This window comes from Tauraco erythrolophus, chromosome 3 (assembly GCF_009769465.1).
Source record: "Tauraco erythrolophus isolate bTauEry1 chromosome 3, bTauEry1.pri, whole genome shotgun sequence".
NCBI classification, from domain to species: Eukaryota; Metazoa; Chordata; class Aves; order Musophagiformes; family Musophagidae; genus Tauraco; species Tauraco erythrolophus.
In genome coordinates, this window is record NC_141467.1 from 60,035,622 (window position 1) to 60,063,170 (window position 27,549).

General features: G+C 38.3%; 1 protein-coding gene across 6 annotated transcripts in view; it reads right to left on the reverse strand.

The window, feature by feature from the left end:
• Positions 1 to 9,398: 9,398 nt before the first annotated feature.
• ST18 (ST18 C2H2C-type zinc finger transcription factor) overlaps positions 9,399 to 27,549 on the reverse strand; it is a 169,786-nt gene continuing 151,635 nt past the window's right edge. For all 6 annotated transcript variants that reach the window (XM_086609272.1, XM_086609273.1, XM_086609274.1 and 3 more), the window contains 10 exons: positions 27,084 to 27,199; positions 24,214 to 24,276; positions 23,362 to 23,430; positions 18,349 to 18,411; positions 18,169 to 18,249; positions 16,865 to 17,086; positions 14,579 to 14,667; positions 12,993 to 13,096; positions 10,311 to 10,454; positions 9,399 to 9,539 (listed from right to left, as the gene is read on the reverse strand). In XM_086609272.1, the coding sequence (XP_086465398.1) occupies positions 9,399 to 9,539; positions 10,311 to 10,454; positions 12,993 to 13,096; positions 14,579 to 14,667; positions 16,865 to 17,086; positions 18,169 to 18,249; positions 18,349 to 18,411; positions 23,362 to 23,430; positions 24,214 to 24,276; positions 27,084 to 27,199 (1,092 nt within the window). The remainder of the gene's footprint in view (positions 9,540 to 10,310; positions 10,455 to 12,992; positions 13,097 to 14,578; positions 14,668 to 16,864; positions 17,087 to 18,168; positions 18,250 to 18,348; positions 18,412 to 23,361; positions 23,431 to 24,213; positions 24,277 to 27,083; positions 27,200 to 27,549) is intronic.

A 27,549-nucleotide genomic window follows, 5' to 3' on the forward strand; every position in this document is an offset into this window, starting at 1 on the left:
TGAGAGCATCCTAGAAACAACTGCAGACCTTGCTCAAGTCTACTGCTAACAGCAAGATGAAAGGAACATTATTAGTCCCCCATTTTACAGATGGAAGGTGAGACAGAAGAAGCACCAACTTGTTCACAGTTGCAGATTCATGCACTTGTGTAAACAAATGGCAGACAAATGCTTGCACAAATCTTTCACTTCTCCATAAACAGAAGTGAGAATTTGTACATGCACCATTTGCACATAGTAAACCGTTTGAAGTGTAAATGGTGTTTAAACCATGCAGATTTGTTTTTCAGACTCATCCTGAAAAGAAACTTCCCCAAGATCTGTAGATTGTAAGTGTTGGAGTCAGGTACAGCTGTGAGGAGAGGGCCTTTTCCCTGGCATCGTGTGAGCAGTTGTTGAAAGAGAAGGTGTTCTCTTGATTGGATACTATAAACAGAAACGAGAGACAATCTGAAACGCTTCACATTCCAACTTTTGCAAAATCCGCTCACGTAGATGATTAACCTCCTAGTAGCTCATATGAACAACTGAAGGACTTTAGAAAGCTATTACTTTATCTTAAATAAGTTTTTACTTTAGCTGTTCTGACCTGAGGACATCAATTTCTCTACAGTTTGATTTGGGTTAGTGCTTTCAGCTTGAGCCAAAAGGGAAAAGGATTAGAAATGTCACAGAAAAAGTTTACCACATAATTCACAATCTTCCCAGCCAATTCGTGTATACAATTTCTATGTCAAAATAAAAGAAGCATGACAGCAGTTTTCACCCAAATAAATTTCCTATAGAAGTTGTGTCTTCTGGGCAGAAAAAAACAAAAACATTGTAAAATCTTCCATTAAAACACTCATTCTTTATTATTAGCATGTGTCACTGATGTAAGGATTCACCCTAAGTAAGGACTGGGTCTAGGTTCCGAATTTACAAGAGTTGTTTTTAAAAGACCATGAAGCCAACCATAATAAGTGTGACCAGACATCCTTATATTTAAATCTGAAGCTGAAAGCTGCCCTTAAGCAAAAATCCATGTGTAAGTTGTAATTTCTAGGTCAGTTTTAGAATAGGAATAGTCAGGGAATAGCAATGCTTTGCTGGATCCTACATTTCAATGTTAGACCTGTTCCTGTGTTAGTGGGGTGCACGTGCAGAAGTGCATGAGAGTGTATTAAGGGAGGTGATGCACAAACTTCATGCTAGTTTGCAGCTCTTCTGCATCTTTCTGGGATACTTTAACTTACTGACTGGCTTTGATATTACAACTCACTCTGAAGTGGACAAGAAATCTAAAAGATGAAAGACCTGAATAAGATTTCAAAGATAAGTATTCATTCCATAGGGGAAAGAGAGAGATAGCATTAACATTTTGGAGGCTGAACTCTTGTGCCCTCCGGCCGACACTGTACATTTAGCAGCAGGCTGTCACACCCTAATTGCTAGTACCCCTTTGTGAATCAACATCTCTGAGAAGCCAATTCTCCGAGATGCTTCTTTAATATACATCTTCTCATCTGCCCCACGTATATTTCAGTTTGCCATCTGATAATTGGAATTGTGTGGGTAGCAGCCAGTACCATCTGGCTTGTTAATAAGTGGAGGATAAAAATGTCTAATGCCTTGCTCTACATAAATACAAGAATTACCCTACAAATAAACAGCTCCCTAAAACCTCAACTGATGAGAACAAAAGAAAATAGTGTGGTCGTAGCTCATTAAAAAACACTGAAGAGAGAATGAGAGAGCAGTGGGAAAGCCTCGTCACTTCCCATCTGAAGTTTTAATGTAGCTAAAACATATGGGAAAAATAATGCAAAATTAAACGTGATAATGCACTTTTCACACCAAAACATATTGGGCCACTATAAAAATGATGCAATTAAAACTGCTGCCTTCAGGAGCCAAAACCTAAGCTGAATAAGTACGGTACAATTAAAGTTTTTGATTTAAAACCAGTGAAAGATTTATCATAATGAACCTCAGAACTGAGATAATATGACTTGGGGGCATCAAAGCTGAGCTATAGAAAGCCACATGTCCTACAACTTGGAGTTAGAATTGGAAGACTGACATCAGCAGATTTTAGGGCACAGAAAGGCTTACACGATCATTTGCATGTGAATGGCCAAGACCATGGAAAATCTTGCATGTAAACAGCGCGGTATTGTAATCAATACTTTAATTAACGGGAAGGCAGCGCAAAGCTGTCTGCATTGGGGAAATAAACTCTGATCCCGTAGGCTGAATGCGAAAGCCGCGCCGTTGTGTTTGGAACCTGCTGGAACTTGTACAGCGCCTTATCTGAAAGGCCTCATACGCATCGCCACAATGTCCCCTAATCTGGTAATAAAAAGGCCAACGAGAACGGCGGCAGCCACGCCAGCCAGCGACGGCTGCGGCCACGCTCTGCTCCCGAGACAGGGAACGGAGATTTAAGCCTCTTGCAGAAGTTAAAAAAAAAAAAAAAGGTAAGGCTTGTATTGCCTACACCCTTTGACGCTGCACCGGGCACAAGAGCGCGATTCTCTGGCCGACCTTGCGCTAGCTCTTGCTGCTGGTCTGGGCTGTGCATCATGCTGATCAGGAGCCGGCCCTTGCCAAACGGAATCCGTGACAGCTGAGCCTCCCTCCCCCTCCCTCTTACGGTGAATCATAATTTTTTCTCTCGTAGCAAACAGCTGATTTTTCACAAAATCTGTAGGAGCTCCGTTATCTCCATAAAAATGCTTCTGCTTTTGTAGCCTTTGCTTCTGCGGTTTCGAAATTTAGTTTCTGCGTTTCGAAAATTTAGTTTCACACTGACCAGCAGCGTTAACTGGAAAACATCTTGATGAGAAACAATGTAGGAAGTGTAGGAATAAAATGAGGACTGTAATAGTGCCTTAGGAGGGGGAAAAAAAACCCTCTGAACCTAGATAACAGGCTGTGCATAAGTACCGATAATGTTTGGAATAGGAAAGGTGAGCATGTCTCATGAAGCTGTGGCATACAGAGCGGAGCCGGTTCTGACAGGCAGAGGAACCAAACCAGGGGCAGCAGATCCGCGTGCCGTAGCCGGTACCACGCAGCACCTCTCAAACGCAGCGGACGAAGTGATTGCATCAGAGTTATAACGACTGACATCATGACACTTCATACGTAGTGTGGTATTGCAGATATCTCTCATCAAACACAGCAGTTACTACTGTGAAACTGATAGTGTGCTGTTAGTCGTATATCAACAGCTACTATATGCTCTTACACATGTTCTGTGGCTCTTTCTCCCTCCTGTACTGCGTGCTCCTGTGTAACACTGGCATTGCTCATTCTCAAAACACTTCAGAGTAGGTGACTCATTTTCTCATTTCACAGATGTGAAAACAGAGCTCAAATCAAGCGTCTTGCCCAGAGTTACCCAAAAGGCTGAGCAGGGCCTAGAGCTGGGTTTCCTTGAGGTGCCGTTTTGTCTCCTGCCCTAAAAGATGTCCTCTCACAGCCTTCAGCACTGACGCTCTACATGCGGTGCCTCCGCCACACGTGTCTGTGCAAAGAGCTCAGCTCTTCGGTCTGTGAAGATGGCACTGCATTTTTTTCTGAAGGAATTCAATGTACACACATCTTCTGTTAAGCTTTTATGAGCTTTTTAAAACCTTCATTCCTTCCCTAAAATCTTTTTGACCAGACATCAGGATTAAAGAAACTGACTCTCTCTCCCAGTTCTAGGCAATTCCCTCCCAAGGGAACTAAGCTCATCCTACTTCTAAAGGATCAAATGAATTTCATCCCGATAAATTTGAAATCAGCATAGAACCTGGCTCATAATACAGATTTTGCTTATTGTGTCAGAAGTAAGCAGGGGGTGCACATGAGATGCTACATAGGACTGTAATTAAAGAAGATTGCAGGCCAGATACCTTAAGCCTCAGCTCCAGCTTCAGCAGCAGTGACAGGGAATTGTTTGGGCAGATGATATCTTCAGTTAAATAAAGAATGAGGTTCGATCCTTTGTTTTATCTTCCTGTTCTATTTTCTGTCAGAACCTTAAAAAAGATGTGCATAGACAATAAAAGAGGAGTTTGGTAAGTGTCAGAATTAGGCTTCGATTAACATCAATGGTGTGTTTTTCTTCAAGAACTAGGATGGGTACAAGTACCCACCTGGAATTTTATGGTGCACTGTACATGGAAATAGGTGTTAACAGGATAAGTATAACAATTCAATGAAATAATAGTATGAAAACTTAGTAGCAAGTCATTTGGATTGGCCAAAGAAAGGAATTTTGAAAAGACCCTGCTTGGCAAAAATAGCTGTGCATTTAGCTTCTAAAAATGAGGCCCCTTCAAGGGATGTGAAGCTGGGCACCAAAATCTGGTGCTGGGCACCAAAAGCTGGTTTGGAAAAATCTTGTGCAGTAACAGTTTTATGAGCTGATAGCAGCAACCTAAATAGTAATTGTTATCACATAACTGAAAAGTCCTGAGATTTACTTGGACAATGTCCCTGGGAACATTCGTTAAGAATGAAATGCGGTTGAAGCAATTTGTACCATGAAGTCAGACAGGAAATCAGACTAATCCTTGATGAAATTATGTGTAAGCTTGGCTGTCTAAGACTTACTAGAGCAAAAGAGGCAGAAGAAAACCAAGCCAGAATGAGATATTGAAAGGTACTGAAACTAGGTCACTGTCCTACATTACACAAAAGCTAAATGGAGCTCTATCATCCCACCGTATCCCGAGCAAGACAAACAAAGGACTTTGTCTGGTGCAAATCTCTTAGCAGCGCCTAAATTATGCAGCTGCATAAATCATAAAGAAACTTTAAGCACAGCAGAAATGCCAATACAGGTAGAACGTATAGCACTGAAGGAACACGGGAGGAAATGAAGAGGATGGCTTCTGTCATAACTCCGTGTCACTGCGTGATAACAAATTCTCATCAAGAAATCCTGTGATTTATTTATTTAAAAAAAAAGAATAAAAGTACAGTATGAGTAGGATGAAGGGCCACTGAGTGGAAAAGCCATGGTATAATTAGACAGATCCACTAAGCCAGCAGGAGATAAGAGGTGCTTAATTAGTAAATAGAAATAAGATTGCAGTAGAAAACAGAATTTGTTTTCTACATCGTAGACTCAAAAACCTTCGTCATCATTAGTTAAGAGACAGGATAGACTTCCTGAGCCGATAGGCAGCAAATATTGACTGTTCTTGCTCCCCTTCCTTCTCTTTGATATTTAAAGCTTCAGTGCATTCAAGTTAATTCAATCAATGGAATTTATATATTTTTACTAAATGAAGCACTTTCCCCTCTTCTATAAGCATAGATACAGAACAATTATTAAAAATGGAAACATCAGAAGATGGAAATAGTTTGAAAGGTTATTTCAAGCACAATGTTTTTTGTTGTTTTCTTCCCCCCCTCCCCAGCTTATATTAGTTTAGTAATGAATATGGCTTAATCGTTTACATTATTCTTTTTTAATGGAGAAAGATCGTCATTTCAACACTGAAATAAACATTATCAGAGCAAGTTGTTTAAAGATGGGTGCAGGAACAGTCTTCAGATAATACTAATTTAATCAATTCACTGTGGTGATCATGTTTCCTATAAAAAAACACTAGGAAGAGTGTTTCTTTGCTCACAGTCGCTGTCTCAGATTGTTGGAAACATTTGAGAACACCATTGTTTTCTTAGTGGTATGTAGACCTAACATCCCCATATCACTGCCCTCCCCCAATCTTATAAACAACAGATAATCAGAATTAGTACAGATCTTTAAAAAATGAGCTGTGGGGAGCTGCCTATCTGACAATAAGGACTTCTAAATTTGTAATTTGAATTCAGGTAGTCAGACAAAATGAAAATGTCGGCCTTGGTCTTTATCTGTTTAGCATTAAGGCACATTGCTAAAAGAGACTTGTTTCTGCTTCGTCTGTGATGTGTGAGAAGAGACTATCCCATTAGCGTCTGCTGACCTGAAGGTCTACAGCTGAGGTTAAAAGTAATCTTATAGGGCGCTGAAAAAATACTATTTTATATTCATTAGGAAATATTACTAAATAAACTATTAATTACTTTAGAACCAGTTCATGCTGTCCTTGGATAAGTGTCCTAGAGCGAACGAAACTCTGAAGCCCAGCAGAGCAGAGCTTCCCAGGACAGGTCTGTCTCCATCCCAGCCCTTTGCTGACTCTATGGTTTCAAACTTGGCAAGATTCATGAGTATCTAGGATTCACGTCATGATCCAAATGTTAAACCTTTGCTCTATTCATATGCAGAACATGCCAGTTTTTCTAGCGTGAGAGTCCATTTTGATTTATCTAAACGTCTATTCAAAAAAATAGTTGCCAGCTACCTTATGGGCTTTAAATTTATCTTATTTTCCAAATGAAAATTATTCTTGGTCTATCCATGGGAAGTTGGAATCTGAGACATGAAATGCTCCTGAAGACATTAGCATGCATCCTAATAAAACTGTCCTGGTTTTGCTACAACGAGCAGTGAGAAAAGAAAGTCCATTAGATAGTGGAAATACTGTCTTTCTAAAACCAGCAGATTTTTATTTGTGCAACATCTAAGCACTGCAAATCTCAGCAGAAAATTGCACTGGAACAGTGGGCGGTTCCAAATTGCTGGAAACTTTACAATGGCTTTTATGTTTAAACATCATTTAGCAGCTGTTAAAGGTCAGCACAAATCCTGTACTTTATCAGTATAAATGAAGTCTGCAACTGCCAAGAAAGGAATGCATTAAATAATGCAGTGATTATTATCTTGATTTTTTTTTTTCCCTTCAGAAGTGAAAAGGACCTCTTAAGCAGTTCCATTTTCTCCTCCTTATTTCAAATTGATGAAGTAAAACACTAATTAAATTATTTATACCAGAAATTTACTTACAGGGATGACACATTTTGTACACAAAGCAAGGAAAACATCTGACACATTGTATAGTGCCAGGTGCGGTTAAGAAAGTGTAATACAAGTCGGCATCTAGAGGCTAAAAAACCCAACAATCTTGCTGCAATGTTTCATTATCAATTTTATTTCCTACCATACACCAAATGTACAGCACAGAACACAATTTTGTTGTTTTGATGTAAGAAATATTAATTGTATGAAGAAACAGTATACAAACTACTCCAAATTAAAAAATGCATACATCATTGCTCTTTACAAAAGGTCTAATTTACAGGATAGCTCATCAATGCATTTAAACACAAAAAAAAAGAAAAACAGAAAGAAAAAAAATCAGTGCACGTTACAAAACACATCGAGTACAAGGGAGGCAAATAAATACAAACATACTTCACAGAACATCCTGAGCAAACAACCAAACACAGATAAATTAACCTGAAGCCATAGTAAATCATAATAATAAATACATAGGTCAGTAAGAGATTTTTTTTTACTTAAATAAAATATATAACAAATTTGTTAAAATATTTAGTAAATTAAATTTTAGTCTTTGTAATGAGTGAACTCACTTTGTATGCATTTAACAAGTATAACAAATGTTTGCTTTTTGCTTTTTTAGCAAGAACAATAACTTTAATAGCAAATTTTGTTTGGTGTCCTCCTATTTATATTAGACAGCACATATGGTAGCTTTTGAAAAATTGATTTAAAAATAAACACAGCTTCTAAGAACATACATTTTCCCCAGTCTAAACTAAGATCGGAGAGTTGAATCAACCCTCAAACAAAAAGCAAGCCCCACCTAATGCAGAACAGTGACCACAGTGCATGAGAGTTGAATCACTTTTGAATAGTACTTTTGTGCAGGAACAGTAATAATATAATTGTATATGTCAAGCCTGTGAATGCCATCATATTCAATCTAAATATAAATGAGGCTAATAAAAATAAACACTTTCATTATAGCACGGAAAAATTAAACACACGCTAGATCCATGTATACATTTACACTGAGGCACATATGCACATGAGGTGTGTGTGCATACAAAAAAGGCAGTTTAGCTGGTTGTTTATACCTTTTTCTTAAAAAAAATAAATATAAAAAAAACTTTTGAAACAATGCTTAATTACTTACAATCCCTGAAATAGACATTGCCTCTGTTGTAGCAACCGCTACTTTCTGACGGATGCAGAAGCTCCACAGCCAGGCTAACCAGGTACCGAGGCGCACGCCGGCACCTCCGCCCAAGTGCTCGTCTGTCCGCATCTCCGTCTGTCTGTACGCTCTGTAGCACCTGGTACCCTACCAAAAGACTGGTAACAAATTCAGTATCAGCCTCGTCTTCGGGAGTAAGGATGGGAGAAACCAGTCACGGTGTTGCTACCGTTGGTTCAAAGAGAAAAGCAACCACCGCTGCGCTGGAGCGGTATTATTCCTCTCCAGACCGCTGCCTTCTCAGCTGCCGTTAAGTTCAAACCAGTATTAAATGCCATTTCAGGGGAGATGTGTTTGATTTGTTATGTACAAAGCCATCAGCTTGGGATGTGTTTGCGTTTTTCAAATCCAAATCCATAGCAATACTGGTCACTTGGTTAAAACCTCAACGCCTTGTACTAAAAAAGTACCAGTCCTATCAAATTATCCTTCTTGTTTAGAGATAATTGTCGTTTCCCTCCATGAGCTAACTCTCAAAAAAACTGCAGTGGTAAAATAAATCTGAAGTTCTCTTGAAACATTTGAAATAATCATTCGCATAGGCTAAATCACACAGCCAAGTCAAGTGCTTTGCTGATTGCTATATTTCATTATTGCTAACATATTCTTTAACACACTGTTTTCCAGCATACTGTGCTTTTAAGAGCCCGCATTACCCACTAGTGGGCACCATTTATCTTCTCATTCCATGCATCTTCACATCTCATGTTACCGCAAATCCATTTCTGATACAAAGCCATTATAAAAAAGCAGGATGTGAGGAAAATAAAACTAGAACCATGGTTCAGTCATTTGTTACTTTCATAGTTTTTTTTTTTTTTTCTTCCTGTACAAACCCAGCAAGTTATTTAATTTACAGTATAACTTTTCAGTCTATTTAAAATCCCATTGGAAAATAAATTAATAAACACATTTGTAAAAATATGGCAGGCCGCAAAAATGCTGTTAAAAGATAAAAAAAACAACTCTTTGATTAGAAATAAATAAAAAATATAAAAAATAGTCGCACACACTTTTTACATTCACTTTACAAAAACTGAGTGCAAAAGAAGAAAAAAAAAGGAATTGTACTGAAATAAATACAATATACTAACAGAGTGCATTGCTGTTAATACAAATAGTCTGTTGTGGTTTTATTTTTTTTTTATGTCAGCTGGGAAAAAATTAGTGCAATGTTGCAATTGTAAATGCAGCATGGCAACCTACACCCCTTAGCAGTACATGAACTCCTAACAGATCCATCTGGAGTTTACTGCTGTTAAGTAATTTCTGTTGCCCAGCAGCTTTCACATCCTACACATGGATGCCCTTCACTGCCTGTTTGATACTTTCCAGCAGAGCTTTGCATTCGGGGGAATAGTCCCGTTCCAGATTGCTGTACATGTCTGTGAGTGTATTTACATATGCTTCGAAATTCTGCTCACTGATTGGCCCCTAAATGAAGACAAAACAGATTATAATTGTAAGAGAGAAAATTAAGGCCAAAAAAACCCAAACACCCAACCCCAAAGCATGGTAAAGAAGCGATATGGCAACCGGGGAGAAGCCATAGACAGGGCAGCCATCCAAATTAATGGAGGGCTTGTAGAAATGAAGGGAGTTGCATCTGCTGGGGGAACCACACGCTCTCCAAGCAAGGAAAGGGGTTGGAGATATTACTGTCAGTGTAACTTGCTTTTTTTATTGTGGCCTGTTTGGCTTGGGGATTGTGGCTGACATCCCCGTAACTTTTCTCACCTCACCTCACCTCACCTCCTAGCGGCTCTCTTAAGATTGGGAAAGGGAACTCTAACTCTGGAGATTCAAGTGCCTTTGTGGATTTGGCCTGCGTTTGCAAGTGAGACATCAAGGATGTGAAGTTTTTGAGAAGGTAGAGCTTTGTTGGCTCCAGAATTACCACCTGTATGAAACAGGTTAAAGTTTTGATCTAAGAGCAGATTAGATAAGGATTCTTGGTGTGAAGTTTTCACTCTTTGTGCAGAGTGGGCATTCAGATAAGGAGGCACAGTGCAGTACAGGGCACAGATACCAGGGCTGGCACAGGCAGATTTCATAATCTAGCATCTCTGCAGAGCGAATTAGGCTAAAAGAGCTCTCTGCTAATGCAGATCCAGTGCTCCTGTGGGTCTCTGAGCTTGCTCGTCTGCTTCAAGTGCTGGCAAAACAGTGTCAAAGAAGGTGCGAAGCTGCTGGCTGTGGTCTTACCATCTGTGGAAGCTGAATGTCAGCAAGGCTGGAGATGAGGGCTTGGCTTAAGCCAGCTAACTCCTTCAACAGGCTCTCGTTGTTCTGCTCTATGAGTTTGTTCTCTTCTTCTATGGTTTTCAGATTGCTCTCCATAGATGTGATCTAAAAGACACAGGCAGGCACAAACATACAAATAGACCCTTGGCAGCATTGTAAATGCGATTTGAACCCAAAATGGCAATCACGTGATTGTGAGAGGGGCCACGATGGATCTGAAACTTAGCTATATGTTTCTTGAGGATAGACATAACTTTTCCACAGAATATTCACAGTAAGGACAAGGTCATGTTTGCTCTGAACCAATAGATTTTGCTGCTGGTTTGTGGGAAAACTCTACGGCAGTGAGACACTGGACGGTTCCTCGTGTTGGGAGGAGGGAAATGAGCTCAGGGAGGAAGGTCAATGTGGAGCTGGGATGGGGAGTGTGGCCCCAGGGCTGGTGGAGGGAAGGAGAAAAGAGGCTGATGTTTACACTGCTGTCCTGCTCTTACAGCATCCCTGCTGATCAACCACAATAACAAGGTCACGGATATTAGCTGTTGTGCTACTTTCCTGCCCTGCTCCTGAGCAGAGGGTAGAGCTGTGGACCGGCTGGGACTAGTGACAGGGCTGTCACTGGAAACAATAAGAGAAAAATGGAGTGGAAAGAATCTGAGAGGTTGAGCACACAACGATCATTGCAAAGACCATCTCTGACCGACAGCATGGAAATGAAGGTTTTGGAAAGTGCAGGAAAAAGCATCCGAGGTAAAAAAATGGTATCTTTTTAGCGTAAAAGCGCTGGGAATATACTCAGCTCCAGAGGTTTCTATGCCAAAAACAGTGCTGAAAAACTGAAGGCAGCAATGGCAGGGCCTGGTTCCCCACAGCCCAGCTCCTCGTCTCGCAGTGGGGCAGCAGGACAGGGCAGAACTGAGGGCTGTCAGCCCCGTGCCTGGCCCTGGCTCTGCAAGGCACAGAACGATGGAGTCACGTCCACAGATGATATTCCCACTCTCTCCTCATTAGGATGCACATCTCTGCACTACTTAAATGTCTCTTGCTGTGGCCATGCCACTTCCTCACACACCGTCGCACATCAAAACTATCCCTGGGGGGAAGAACTGGTGCTATCTATCCCTTTTTGGGATACCAAAACTGCTATCCACTGCCTGCCGTCCACTGCAGCCTTTCCTCTCCTGTGAATAGGTTGTCCAGAGAAGCTGTGGATGCCCATCCCTGGAGATGTTGAAGGCCAGGTTGGATGAGGCTTTGAGCAACCTGGTGTAGTGGAGGTTGTCCCTGCCTATGGCAGGGGGGTTGGGGGGTTGGAGCTAGATGATCTTTGAGGTCCCTTCCAACCCTAACCATTCTATGATTCTCTGATTCTCTGGAGGATTCTCACAGCAACCTAACACCTGGCCAGGCTAGATTAAAAGGAGATAGAGCAATCCGTGTAGGGGATGTGTTGCTTCAGCTGTAGTTCAGTTCAGACTTTGCTGGTCAGACTGCCTTCACCAGGGAGTAAGTCGGAGGAGAAGAAATCTGACCATGTAAATCGGTTGATCTCTGTGCAAACAGCACAGTGATCACCACAGACAACTGAAATAAGTGTCCTGAGACACTAAGCACCACTGCCACCCAGGCCCTCACTGCAGTGCAATTGGGGATGGATATCCCCACAACCTTTGCAGTGTAAAGCCAGATCACTCAGATCCAGCACAGGTGGCATAAACTTCACCCTTATTTAGACCATGCAAGTGATGACTGTTACAAAACCTGCATGAATCAATAGATACATTCCAGTGTGGTACAAATACAGAAGGGTACGGCGACACTCAGTTTGTTTTAGATCAGTTTAGACTTACATTCAGTTCCCAGATCTCATTTAGGAACCTTTTTCTTAAACTCTTATTCCTAAAAGTTTGAGCAAGCTTCTGCTCTTGCTTTTACCCAGCCTGCCCAGGTTAACTCCCAGGTGCATAGAGGAGTCTCTGTAGGGATGAACATATTCAGCTCACTCTATAGAACCACTAGCAGCATCTTAAAGTTAATTTAATCTCTCCAGTATACAAAAGAATAAAAGAGAATGACTCTTTTCCATGGCTCCTGTCAAACAAATTAGCAAAAGGGATCCATTCTTTAGCAGGTGTTGCCTGGAGGCAAAATTCATACTATTTGAATAACTGACAGTGGGTGAACTGAACTAGGGAGATTTTCTTAGGTACATATAAGAAAAAAGTCAACTCGTGTTAGGAGTTAAAGAGTGCTGGTAAGAGGTAATAGCTTCTCTAGAAACTGCAGTCATGGGATTCTGCACAGTTTGGTCAACAGAGGTTTGGTCAACAAAGGAAAATGAATGTTTTGTTTGGTAAATATGTTTTTTCTGCTTGCCAGGATTAGCTCCAAACTGCTTTGAATTTGTCATTCACCAGATCTTTAAGACAATACCCAGGAATCTGCTGCTTATTTACAGAAAATAAACAAATGAAGACTTGACAAAAAAGCATTTAGGATTTTGGTACTTTTAAGTGCCACAGAGTGATGGGAAAACTATTGTGCAAGAGATTAAATGTGTTAAACATAGCATTTACACCACATTTATTTATTGTGCTTAAACATAGCATCAGAAAAGGTAAAACTTTCACGTCGATGTCATACCTGGGTTTGAAGTTTCATCATGTCAGCTTCAATTTTAAGATTGGATTCATTCAGTTCTTTTATTTCCTCATCCAAGTGTCTGATTTCTTCATCACTCTCAATACCTGCAAATAGTTGAAAATATCAATATCAGGTTTAAAGTGTCCACATGTAAATGGATGCATGAGTAATACGCTGCATTACCTGTTACTGAAAGAAGAAGATAAAAGGCTTTTGTTCAAATGATTGATTCTTAAATTGCCTCTTTGCTTTTACTGTCAAGATAGTTTCCTAGCTGTAAAACATCTATATGAGCTGAAACATAGAAGGGGCTTTCTGAGTCTTTGTCTTTCACAACTCTTTTTTTTTTCCAGTGCAACATGCAACTACAAGCTAGAGGGTACAGAAAGGAAAAATTGCCCAGAAAGAGGAAAGTGTGTCATAAAACATGATGGGGTATTTACAACAGGGATTATTCCTTCTAAAAGAAATACAACAACAACCTTTCTTTTGCAGGGAACACCTCAGGGTAACATCTCCACTAATATAATTGCTGACTTTAGTAAGCTCATCTGTACCTGCTTCTGATCTTACAAGAACTTCTGTGGATGCAAATATCTGTGCAGAATAACTTCAAAAGGCACAGCCTTAGTTACATGTGATAAATAGTGAAAGTTAAGTAATAGCAAAAGGGAAATTGTCAGGAAGCTAACAAGCATTACAGAAAAAAAAAAAAAAGTAAGGCTTTTACATTTGCACAAGTCAGATAGCAATGAAAAAACCTTCAGGTCTTTAATGAAAGCCTTGTCCTGAAAAATAGTGAGCAGCTACAGCTGCTGACAATACATGTCCCTCTTTCTGCTTAGTATCACTCTGAGACCAACTCTGCCTAGAGATTTGTGTCACTGTTGTTACTGCTTTAAACCTGAAGCCCTGAACTTAGTCTACTGGGGAGCCAGCCTGGGGAATCAGTAAGCAGCAGTCCCTGCCCCAGTGAAACCATAGACACAAGGAAGTAAACATATTTGCTTAACGAAACACAACCGTTTTGCTCAGCAGTTGGAGGCATAAGGGCTGAGATCCCTGAATCCTGGCTCAATGCCCAACTTTCTAAAGCACGCTGTATAAGAAAGGAGACTCCTACATATTTCCCCCTATAACTGTTTGATAATTGTTCCTTCGCACTGGAGTTAGCAAAATTGTCTAAGTACTACACAGATAGTAGACCACGTAGTATTGAAGATAAGAAGAAGAGTCAATTTCTGTACATGATGTTTATCCCTTCTTACCTTAGTCATCAGATAGCTAAGTCCTCCTGATCTGTAACTGATAATTTATTAGTAATAACAATATTGAAAGCATCTCCAAATCAAAAATAATGCTCTGAGATGAGAGCGTACCCTCAATGTCAAGTTATCATGATATAAATGAGAATAATTTTATAATATCTCATGCTAATAGTTTTTTTATTCAAGATTTGTTATTGCTAGAGACAACTGAAAGGAGTAAGAATTAATGCCAGAACGGCATAAAGGGGCATAAGTATAAATGGGAGTCAGGGCCCTTCTATCTAAATAAATGTCATCATCTTTTACAAATCTCCTTACCACCACTTGCTTTGAGCTTGATAGTCATTAATTCTTCCGAAATTTTGCCCTTTTTTATGGCTTGTGCATTCAGAGGACAACCAGACAGGCTGAAACAGATCGGAAAAAAAAAACATTAGCACCCACTTGAAAATGGCAACAATCCTTTCAGGCAATATTATCATGCACTTGGACAGACCTCTGTACCTAAGGTCACGTCAGTATCTCCATTATAGCATAGCTTCGGGGAATGACATAACTCATAAAGAGCCATTTAGCTGTATATTCCAGCTTGAAAATTGGTGTGGAAATCTCAACCTATAAGTAAACAACTCTTAAGCATATTTCAGAATAATCAAAATAATAGTGGCAGCTACTGTTAAGTTATGTAAAGATGCATTTACAGAATTCTTGAAGTTCCAACATTTATAAATAAAAACTCTCGATTGTTTTTATAGAGGACTTGTGCTCCAGAGGAGAGGAACAGTATAGTCTTCTAAAATGGCAAGTTTACTATCCTAAAAAAAAAAAGGTTAATGGGATGATTTCAATGGTGCACAACTTTGTATCATTTTGTTGATACATTATAATGATCAATACATTAATAACTCTGGATATACCCTATAGACTGTAATAGCTTTTTTGAATGGTTCTATTATATAGTCAGTTTGCTTTTTAACCACTGTTCACATTAAATTACGTTTCGCTATTTCAAAGCTTACAATTTCATCAGCTGGTAATTATCTGAGGCAATTTTTATAGCCCACTAAAGGGCTAAGATGAATTGCACTGTCTTAATACTATCTTTATAAATAACAAAGAAGAAATACACATATGCTGAAGAACTGGCAGAAGGATTTGATTTCAGATCTAGCCGAGTAAGGAGTGAAGGAAAATTTTATTCCACAGGAAATGGTTGATTTTTGTGTGTATGTAAAAATTAAAAACAAAAATCCTAACAGACGTGGTGTTTCCACATGGGAAAAAAAAAAAAAGCTTCCGTGGGTTGAAGTTAGCTTCATACTGGCATAGCTAAACACTGTACAGAGAAATACAGTAGTTCTGCAGTTCTAAAATGCTGCTTAGTATCTCTGCCCAGAGCAGATAATTAACTAGAAGAATGTCTTAAAGCAATGGGTTACATGTTAGGTTTCAAATATCCTAGGAAAGGATCTAACACAAAGCTATATTTATTACCTCATTTTAACTAACATGATCTTGAGTGTGATCCAGCGTATGTAGGACAGAAATTATCTGTAGTATGAGTTGCAACCAACTAACATAGTTATTTGTTATTTATTTAAATGTAAATGTAAATGTAAATGTAAATGTACATTTATATTTATATTTATATTTATATTTATATTTATATTTATATTTATATTTATATTTATATTTATATTTATATTTATATTTATATTTATATTTATATTTATATTTATATTTACATTTACATTTACATTTATATTTATGTTATTAGCCAAAATTAGTAGTAGTGTCCTAATGTAAAGACTTTAACATGGGATGTAGATCCTAAAGTTAAGATAACACTGGAATCTGACTGAATTTGTTCAAGTCACCTTGGACATTCTTGTATTGGAGAAGTTGGTCTGGAGTGTTAGAAAGAAAGCAGAGGTACAGAATATAGACTTAGTAGTTATTACAGATAGAAGACCAAACTTTGCCAGATATTAATTCAGAGCCTATAGACAGATTCTTTGAGTAATATTGATTGAATGTAATCAAATTATGCTAGTGTTTTCACAGCAATGTATAAAAGCATAATGTTTATTGTTGTTGCTTATATGTGTGTGATTCTTGCTTTGTAAGGATGGTTTGCTTTGTAAGGTTGTTATAGCTTCAAACTAGTGTAATCCATGAGTTCTACAAAGTTTATGAAAACAACTTTTCCACTAGTAGAAAGATGAAATGAATGCAACTGTTGCTCTTGCTGAATCTTTTCTAGTGACATTTCAATGATACTTGCATTTTCTCTAAAAGATATACAGATACAACTCCATATTTGCCTAGGAAAGCATTCTATTAAATTTTAAATCCTATAGAAACTGTGCTAATCTGAAGAAAAGACTCTGGAAAGTCACACTGCAATGGAAACACAGAAAAAGAATAAAAAGTTGATCCCAATGCTCTGAGAGTTATTCTGACCCGTATTTCTTCAGCTGCAGTGTCGACTATATTGCTACTTAAAAGACTTCAGCACAATTTATTCAGACTGTGACCTCACATGTTGCCAATTCAACAGTGGAAGGTTAAGGGAAAATAAAAAGAGAAAACACAAAGTTATACCTTCTGTGGGTGACAAAAACATTATTAACATGACCCAGTCCGTTGCAGCCTGGCAAAGGACAGTGTGGCAGCTCTTGTTTGTTCAGTTTCCAGGATAGTGAAGACCCATTGACAGGACTCTCCTTCTGTCTCTTGGCAGCCAAAGGACAACCAGAAGCAGTGCGATGAGAAGTGTATTTACCTGATATGTGACCTTGGCCATCACAGCCTATCACTGGACATCTACAGAAACACAGCAAAAGAACCCCTGTTTTCACTGGAGTGAGCAGGCGAAGACAGTCTCAAGAAAGTCTGAGAAAATAATTCCAGCTGCCTGTGCCATGTTGCATTAAGGGATTAAGACTCAGTCCCTGGAAACACACTGTACCTGAGCATCCAATCCATGTCAAGCTGAGCTATGGGGGTTCAACTGATCCTAAGCTTAGGCAGTTTAAAACACAGTCATACAACCTAAGAAACTAGACCACTCATTTAGATATTATTTTACAAGAAAAGAAAATTGTTATTCTATCACAGGCAATAAGTCACACTTCTACAAGTGTGTAGAAAGTCAACGTTTTCTCCTCTCTATCTAGGTTTCTGGCATGAAGCAGAGGGTGGGTTCCTGTACCTGGAAAACTTGTATTTTTATATAAAAATATATAAAAATTATTATATATTATTATATAATATATAATTATATAATATTATATATAAGATTATATATAAAAATCTCATGCAAATATTTGCAGAGAAAGGTTTGGGACTTTTTTGCAATCCTCTGTCAGTGTTATGCAGCCTGTCATATATCATTAGCAAGTATTAAGAACCAGATTGTGTGCAACTAAATCTTCATACCTATATTCTGGCAGTTATCATTTACTGATTTTAATGGAATATGAGTACAAGTCAGAAATGTGGTGAATCTCTACTGAGTTTCCAGTTTTCACTTCAAGTGAAATTTTAATTTATTTATAGAGGAAAGACATGAGAGATATATTTAAGTTCTCCGGGACATATTTTTAAGGTGTCACTCTGATTTAATTAGCTGATGTGTTTAGATTTCACTACAGGCAGAAATAGTTTATTTCCCTTCATTTTGCCAAATTTTTCAACCAAGTGGCACTTTCATAGCACTGTTTAAAATAATTGAACCAATGCAAGCGAATATAGAAATCCTTCCTCGCTGTTCAAGCTCCAACGTGATGGGCTCCACGAGCTTCACTAGAAGAAGAAACAATTGGTTCAGCTCCAGCTAAAGTCCTGAGCTCTTACTGACTTTTTTTCCCCCTTAACTGGTGGTACAACCGTGCTTTTGTACTCACTTAAGTTCAGGGTCTTCTTTTTCTTCCTTGGTAGGAGTCACTTTAATACCCCCTTTCCTGGCACGAGGACAACCAGACAAACTGAAAGAAGCACACAGAGGAAAAGCCACCTCTTTCTGCTGCTGCTTGCCGAGAACCCCGAGCGCTGCAGCCCCATACTGGGGCTGGGGTGGTTTTTACCTTCTGTGGGATGCGTAGTTCCCCGTCACGTGGCCAGAGCCATCACAACCAGGTGTTGGGCACCTATAAAGTAACACAGGAAGCTTACAAAATACAGCTTCAAAGGTACACAGTAAATAACCTGTACCTTCTGTGTTTTCTCTAGGGTGGAAGAAAGAACAGCAGAGATTTTGTTGAATAATTAAAATTAGTTCTTGCTTTTTTTTTAAAAAAATGAGCAGACTCCTTTCATGTTATTTTTTTCTTCTATAACAGAGTTTTAGTGAGGAGTGTGAAATATATTGCATATGATGTGTAGATTTAATTAGTTTATAACACTATTTGCACCAAACATTTTTCCTTGTACAAGATCAACATTACAAAAAAAAAAAAAAAAAAAGGCAGCTTGATATAGATCTGTTTGTAAATTTACTGTTATGTGTGTGTTTGTTATTCTTCTGATGTTTTCAGGTACAGATATAAATAAACACTCTGCCAGTATTTACAGAAAGGGAAACAGAAGCAAAGAAGCAATTTTACTTTTGGGCATCAATAGATGATAGCCAGAATTTGAATTTAACAATTTGTGTATTCTAGCACTGTAAGCATACAACAGGACCATATCTTGCTAGCACTAGATTCACTTGGGTATTCAGCCTGGCGATTGGATTACGCTTATGTCTCATAGTTAAGGGGTTATTGTGTGTGTATGCAACAAATAAGCCTTTTCAAGTGTGAATGTTTAACACTAAACCATCCATAAAATAAAGAGAAATAAAAAACCTGCCTGTTACTGTGTTTTTGCCAGTGGTCTGAGAGGGCGGGCTTCTTACATGCTGGTTGTACTTGAAGGATGTGCTCCAAAAGCCTACTGGAGTCAGTAGGTCTTTTCACTGACTTCTGTGGGGTTTGGAGCAGGACCTTGCTGGCAGCACCTTCTGTCTCAGAATTTCAGATATTGTTTCATTTTTTATTTCATTTAAGGGTATTGTATTACTTGTGTGGTTTTCTGATTTGGTTTGGTTGTTTGGTTTGGTTTAAGAGAAGAGAAACACACCTCAGCACACAAAGCAGCATGAGCAAAATATTTTCTTTTAGAAGTTGTGCCAGCCATTTCTATGTTTCTGTATTATACAGCACAAAGTTCTTATGCTAAGCATCCCTAAGGGGTTTTTGAATGCTATGATTTTTACAGAGTTTTAGAATTACAGAAAGAGTTGTGCCAAATAATGTACTGAACCACTAAGGAAACTTGCATTTTTTAATAGTCTCTTAAGGGTCTCAGTTGTTACTGAATCTTTCTTGAGGTGAGGAGATGGATGATTTAATCTAGTGAATGGTAGGCTGCCATGGAAAACACCTACAAATAGAATTGTAATTCACAATATCACATCTGAGTGTGCAGGTGTATCTCTTCACAGAATATTTAAAAGTATTTGTCTGTGAACAATTAATTTGTCAAAAATGTGATTTCTTTTGGATATGACCAAATTTATTCACTGATTCAAGTAGAATTCAGCAAATAATTTCAACTGAAGAAGGGGGAGACTTTTTTTTTAAAGGCAATGTCAAAACATTTCATGATGACATTTTCTGAACAAAATATTATGACAGAATGACAGGTCTCACATTGACAGCAAAGGTAGAGGTGTGAGGTGCAGAGAGCCAGATACACCCGACTGTGTAGAGCTAAATGTTGACCTGAATGTGGGACAAGGACTGGGCACAATGTCATGTGAGGCAGGCAACAAGGGCAGATGCCTGGAGAGTGTGAACTCTCATAAGTAAGTCCGGAACACCTGCCAAATAGTATAGGTATTAATTTTGGCTACTTGTTTTATCAGGTGATCATAGATGGAAGAGCTGTAGACTGGATGTGGATTTTAATTCAGTAAGAGCTCTTTGTAAGAGACGTTCCGATCATGAGTCTGAGAGTTATGGTCTTGAAAAAGACACTTGACTAAATTTAAATCTCCCCATCCATATTTATCACTTCTGGCAGCAGTTGATATTTCAGGTGGCCTACTGACAAATTAGTAAGAAGCTTCACTAGGAAGACTTCTAAGCTTGACCACTGGGTTGGGTTTTCCGAATATTGGTTATATTTTTGCATCAGTTGTGAAATTCCACATACAAGATACACTAATGACGTATTATCTTACAGTCAGTAGTACTGTTGATCTTCATCAGCTTTTAACTGGCTGATGAGCTTGGACTGGTGCTCCTCCGTTATGGATTCCTGGTGCAGAGCCAAGGAAATTGGATTTACATTGGAGGGCCAGAGGCCTCCGGAGCTCAAGCGAAAGGATGTCAACTCTCAAGTGATTGTAGGTTACAGACGCTTTTACAATTCATCAAGGTTTTTTTTACAATTCATCAAATTCTTGTAACTGTCTGTCGAACACCTGCTATTTTGTTCTGCTCTCCAAGAGAGTTCTTTAGGTAGATGAACTACAACTGCTCATAAAATTGATGCACTAAGCTGCAGATCTAGGAGCGTTTCTGGTACTTTCACTCCCTAGAAAGCTCACAGGGATGGTCAGATATGAACTGTAGTTAAAACAAACTCACAGAGGTCAGCTGAGAAAATTGTTGACTGAAATATATCATGCTGCCTATGGAATATTGATCAATATCAACCTGTCATGTGAAACCTATCTAGAAGAACTGCTAGAATCTCTCCTAAAAAATTGACATTTAACCACTGCAACAACTTGTCTAAGAATAGGAATGACTACATATTCCTTAAAATTTCTGAACTGTAAGTAAACATATTTCTAAAGTACGTTTTTAAAATTCTTTAAGGCTTGATAAGTAGCTCTTTGACGAAAGAAGATAATAAGTCATAATTCTCTCTTATAGCTTCAAAATCTATGAGTCATCATCAAGTTTAAAACTTTGGTTTTAATTTGACCACCTTAGACTGATCTGTGCAAGCAAGAATCCTCAGATAAAAAAATTCTTGAATCTGACTCAAAGGCTCACTTTCTCAACAGATCTTCCTTATTTCCAAACTGTAGATCGCATGGAAGCCTTGTATCTTTGCTGGCTTAGAGTTTCATAACTGAAGCCAAAATCATATCTTGATTCTGGCAAATTAAACATGAATAACATTTGGAAAAAATACACAGCTTTTTCATATTCATGCCTAACTACATGAGGGTACTTTCATGGCCTGATTCTATGAGCATTTATGCCCTCTGCTCACACAGCAATAGTAAAATTAACTATTGATATCACTGTACTATACCATTGCAGGCACGATTGCAGTTTTTGGCATATAATTTCATTTAGCCAGCACTTAATAAAAGCAGAGGTTTGTTTAAAATTTCACCTGAACAATGTTCGCAGGAAGCTAAAATAAGGTGGTACGTTTGTGGAAAATAATTTTATGTAGCCCTTTTTCCTTTTGCAAATTGTCTGTGAACAGATTTAGATTTTTGCTCTTTTTCTAGTTAATTGAAATTAAATGCTAAGTGCGTTATGCAACATATTTCTGTCTGTGAAATGTTCATGAACTTTGACTTTGTCTTTCACAACTCACTTATTATACATGGCGTACAGTGTGCAGTTTGTCATTTAAGTCATATGCTGTTGCTCCTCTTTCCTTATGGCATGACCAAAACTCTAGAAGCTCTAGTGGAAAAATAACCATATTGGTATGCAAATTTCCTTATTCACACATGAATATGGGAGGGGAGAGCTGCATGAGGAGCAACTATTCAAAATATTTGTGTGAGTGTCTATGTATGGCAGAAAGCCAACAAAAGCAGGGACAAATATATATGACTCAGCAAATGATTTCAAATTTGTCAGCATTTTTGCAAGCCAGTTCCTTGCTTCTTGTGCTGCTCTTTTAAAACAAACTAAACCTAAGTTTTATACTTTTGAGACTCTGAGATGGAAAAACTGAAGCATTGCGCCAGTGTGTCAGTTTACCTACTGGCTTTGGGAACTGCTTTGAACAGTTGCCCATATAAATGGCCTTTCTTTGCCATTTTACTGCATCTCCAGCAGGTTCAACTCTGTAACTACCACCAGTTCAGCATTTGGTTTGTAATTCAAGTTGTCAGACTAGAAGATGAGACCGCTAACATTTCATCTGAAGAAGCTAACTTGTGACTAAACACTGAGTCAAGCCTAAATGTAGTCACTCCTACTATTAATGCCATTAGAAAAGCATAATAGTGCCATCATCAGATTTTATTTTCCTTTATCTGGACTGGGGATGAACCTAAAGGACAGAAAGGACAGTCACAGGATTCTCCCCATTTACACGCATTCATGAGTTTTTCCAAGCCATCTATTACAGGATCCAATTTACAAGTTGCAGAGGGAAAGCTATGAAAGAACTCTAATTATCCTTTCCTCTTCCCCACATCCTTATTGACAAAGCCAATTCAACAACTAGATGACTGGTTGCCAGTGCCTCTCTTGACTACAGATTTTTGAAATATTCATATGTCCCTATACATCTGTCTATATAGCAGAGCCTGCACAGTCCTTTTGTAAGTGACATTTCATGGTGAGAATTATGCCAGCACAAAATCGTATGACTTGATGTCTGCTTCAGTGACATTAAACTCATAGTATGTGGTAATGAATGACAAAAAATTATTTGTGGGAGTTCTGGTCTCGTTTTTAGATTTATTCTATCTAGATTTATTTCTAACTAAATAATTCTAATTTATTCTAACTGAATCAGACTGAGTTATTTGCCAGATCTGTTCTTACATGTTAGACATTTTCTATTTCTCCCTGATTGCAAAATACTGTGAGAGCAGCATCTCTTGGTGTTTACAATTTTTTCCTCCAGGTCCTGGTTAATTCATGAAAATGAAGGGGTACAAAAATGAAGAAAGACAAATGGACAAAAGTAAACTATTTCACTCAAAAGCTTTCATACCAATTCATTTCAAATTTTGGACAAAGGTTTGATGTAACTCAAAGCAATTCAAATAAATGACTGCATTAATGTAGGGAACATGTTGATCAAAGATAAATAATAACATTTGTGCTGTTATCAATACTTACTTAAGCTCCTGAGAGTTAGCAGCCATAAGGGATTTTAATGTCTTGTCAGCTAATGGGCACCCAGAAACACTGAAAAAAGAATGATGTGAAATGTTTTACTAAAACAGAACTTTTTTTTTTTTTCTTAAAACAGCAACCTCCAGACAATTTATGACTTAGGGAAAAAAAGAGATCCTCAAATATTTGCTCTTGGCAGAGTAGGAACAGCCAGTATCAGGCTGTAGTTCTTAAATTACTGGAAAGATACACAGTCAGGGCCAAAGGTTTCTAAGCCCCTGTAAAGCTTTGCATGGGGAGGCAGTTGTACACAGAGTTCTTCCTTTATATTGCCTACATGAAGGACAGGTAAAGCATCTCGTCCACGTGGCTGGGAAAAGGCAGAAACTGCTTTTATCCTGCTTCCTAAAGGAAAGGCAGCTTTCAACCCTGAGGTTGACAGTAGGCTATTCTGAGAAAAATATCTAGCATCCTCAGATTGTGTTCACAGATCTATGAATTTCAAAGCCATTCATAGAGATATCTGCAGAAACTTCATTAAAATCTCATGCATCAGCAACTGTATAGTGTGTGTACACTTAGGGAAATGAAAACTTTACTAAATGACTTATATATACATCTCAGATAAGACATGCAGCTGTAGTAGTAAGCATATGCTGCTTAACTCCATCAGTCTATCGAGCCCAAGCCTCCACAAAATAAAACAAACCCATGAAAACCAGTCACATTTCTGTAGGGATTATTTTCTGCAAATTACTTTTTAATTCTTATCTGTGGTTAGTATAAAAATGTTCGAAGATGACAATAGCTAAAAGTAGCTCTATTTCCTGCTTTAGGCTTCCTGTTGATTCTTACCTGCGGTGTGATGCATAGTTTCCTGTTACATGACCGCTACCATCACATCCTGGAGTTGGACAGCTGTGTAAAGATGATGCAATGAGAAATTAGAGTATGTACAATACACCACATAGCTCACTGTTCTCTTCAGTGAATTACATAATGATCCTTTGGGCAATCATATCCATCATTATAAATCTCAAAGCTATCATGACATTACAGAAAACGAGCAAAACTTACACGGTACTTCTAGTTTACAATCATTACTTGAAGCATAGATGGAAAAAAATTTTCCTATTTCCACCAAGCAAATGAGTCAAAACCTTATTTTTTCTTTTTTTAATCTATATAATGTGAAACCAGCATGCTTTGCTTAGATTTTTAGACTTGAGTGCTTAAAAGGACAGTTTCATTACTGGTACCAAATTTTGACAGATATTCATAAATGTTAGGGATGAAGTTTCTGATCTGACCTCCTGTATAACACAGGCCACAGAAGAGTAATATTCAAAACAATTCCCTTAACTTCTGACTAAAATAAGGCACCTTCTTTAGAAACATATCCAGTCTTTATTTGCTGACATAAGTCAAAAATTGGGTGTTACAGTTGCTTGCAGAACAGAAAGCATGTCAAGCTCCCACAGCTTAAGTTCAGAATGAGCACAAAAGTTTCCCAAGATGTTTCTCAGCCGAACTGAGAAGCGATACAAAGGTGCTGTACATTTAGCACAACAAATATGTCCCTTTATGCCAAGAGATGGAAATATATTTGACCCGGAGAAGATGTTATAACTTCTGTTTTTCCTCAACCCTTCTTCAGTCATAGCACTGAATTCATTTATCAAATTGGGATACAGTCCTCTGCAAAAGGGCAGATATACCAAGAAATGCAATTTGTGCGTGGAGGGGGAGGGGTGGGTGAATTAAGTATACTTTTCTACAGTATTTTACAACACTAAGACCAACCCTTCAGAGTCACCTTGTTAAAGGACTGTATCGTCCTTCACTGGACGCATGGATAAGAAGGGCAAGCAGAAACTGTACAAAAACTTTTAGTTGGTGCTCCATAGTAATGAGGAAGGGGTACCTGAGATCCTCACCTGACAAATTTCTCTGAGCTAGCAGAGTGCTAGGAACTTTTTCAAATCTGTAAAGAAGCCTTAGGAAGACATCAGCCTCATTTCCACAGCCCAGTTCAACCTGAGCAATGTAGTTATGAGCAAGAGAATTAACGTGAAAAACTAGAAAGCACATGCTAGGAGGTGGTTTTTATAAATTAGTTCACTGCAACTGAGCTAAGCATGTAAGAAGTTTTTTTGCAAGTGATTATGTCATTTTAAAAACTTCCTCATGATGGAGCCACCTGTATTGAATTGTTCTGTACAAGTTCTGAGCTCAAATAGATCATAGAAGTGCAGTCTGTTCCCTATATTACCATAGATTCTTCTGATAAATTAAAACTTTTTCTTAATGAATTTTCTAGACAGCTACATTTTAGATACTTGTTTCTATTCATTGTTTGAAAATAATACGGTAAAACCACTATAAGCTGATCATTGCCCTTGTAAATACTCTGGAAATTATTATTTAGGACAGTAGAAAAGTATTTTGCAGACATCTCAAAACAGGTCAATATCACAAAGGAATAAATATTACAAAAGAAAAGCCATTAGTCTTCAGCAAATAAACTCTCCGTGATTTTTTGTATGCATTTGTTTTAGAAGAGGCATAACAAACCTGACCTGTAGCAATTTAGGTCATGAACTACAACTGCAGATATAATGTGGAGAGTAGACAACATGCAGACGGCACGACATTAGGAAAAAGAATCACTTTTCACAGCAGCTTGCCCCAGGGAAATGTAGTTTCTAGAGACAAGAGGCAGACCTAACTGGTTCAATGCCACTGAGTCTGGGGACCAGGACATGAGATGACAGGATGAGACTCACTTATTTATGGGTAAGTCTGCAGTGATACATTATGGACTATCATCACTAACTGATACAGAGTGCCCTTGTCTAGAGAGACCTACTCTGGTTTGGAACAGAAAGAAAAGTGATATAAATGCTTGCTAATTCCTAGTTGACTACTACAGTGAAAACACTCTATTGATGTTATAAGCTGGTTGGGACAATTTTACTGAAAGGATTCTAAACTGAAACAAGCTGCTGCATGCAGAAAGATTTAACAGAATTATCCTGTTTCCTTTGTAGTTTTTGATAGTAAAGTTTTGGAGCTTAAGACAGAGCGAGTGAGTCTCTGTACTTGGGGGAAGAGAATATTATTCTGTTCGTCAAGAGTGTGAATTTGTGCATCCACTGAACTTTCAGCAGGACAGAATAACTAACTCGCTTTGAAGGAAGCAAATGAAGGACTTAAACACAGATTTTGTACAGGTTGGAAATCCCTAGGGCAGCTTCTGTCTTGTGTTTTATATTTTTATGAACTTTGCATGTTTCCTATCTGAGAAATTCTCAGCATTTTTCTTCAAACTATCTATAGTTTATAATGATCTATAACAACGATAGTCCAAATAAAGTTCATTTAAATATCTGAACATTAGTACAGCCAGTCTGTAGCACACTACAAAACTGTGTGTTTTGAAGAAGGAGCTGTTGCCTATTTGTTACCTATCTGTCTGAAGAATAAGGAGTGATACCCAGTGTAACATTTGTCATGAATCTGTCCAGACCCCCAGGCCTACCCTGGCTTGTTTCAGCTCCAAACTTCATGTCTACCCGGTTGCATAGACACAACAGAGACTTAACTACCGGAAGTGAACTGACTCTTCTCAGCTCTTGTAAATCTACTCCAAACCAGCCCTCAGAAAAACGATGTGGTCAGTCTTTAGCAGCACAGAGGAAAACATGGCATTTTTTGTGACTCACGTGATGAGTTCCTTTTTGAGATCTCTTGAATGGAGCTTGGGTTTAGGACTTGGTATGGAGACATCTCCTGGATACTTCTTTTCCTCCATGTTTTCTGGAGAGCTCACTGGATCTTTCTGAAATGTTAGACGAGAATGTGACAAAAGGTTTCTCTCTTCAAGGCCTCTCATATATTCAACAAATAACTTGCTGCAGCAAGAGGAGCATCTCTTGGAAAACATTAAAAAAAAAAAAGGTCTTAAGAAATGATGGAGATCAAGAAAGTTTAGTACATCATAATTTCAGGATCACATAGGTAGACTTTTAAAAATATTGAACTATATATTTGTGAAAGTATTTCAGAAGGTGGATGCTGTTTTCAGCTGTACATAGGGAAAATTTGGTTTAGATTTATAAAATAGTGATAACACTATTTATACACAAATAAAAACAGTTGAATATATAGAGCAAAACAAGACTTCAACAA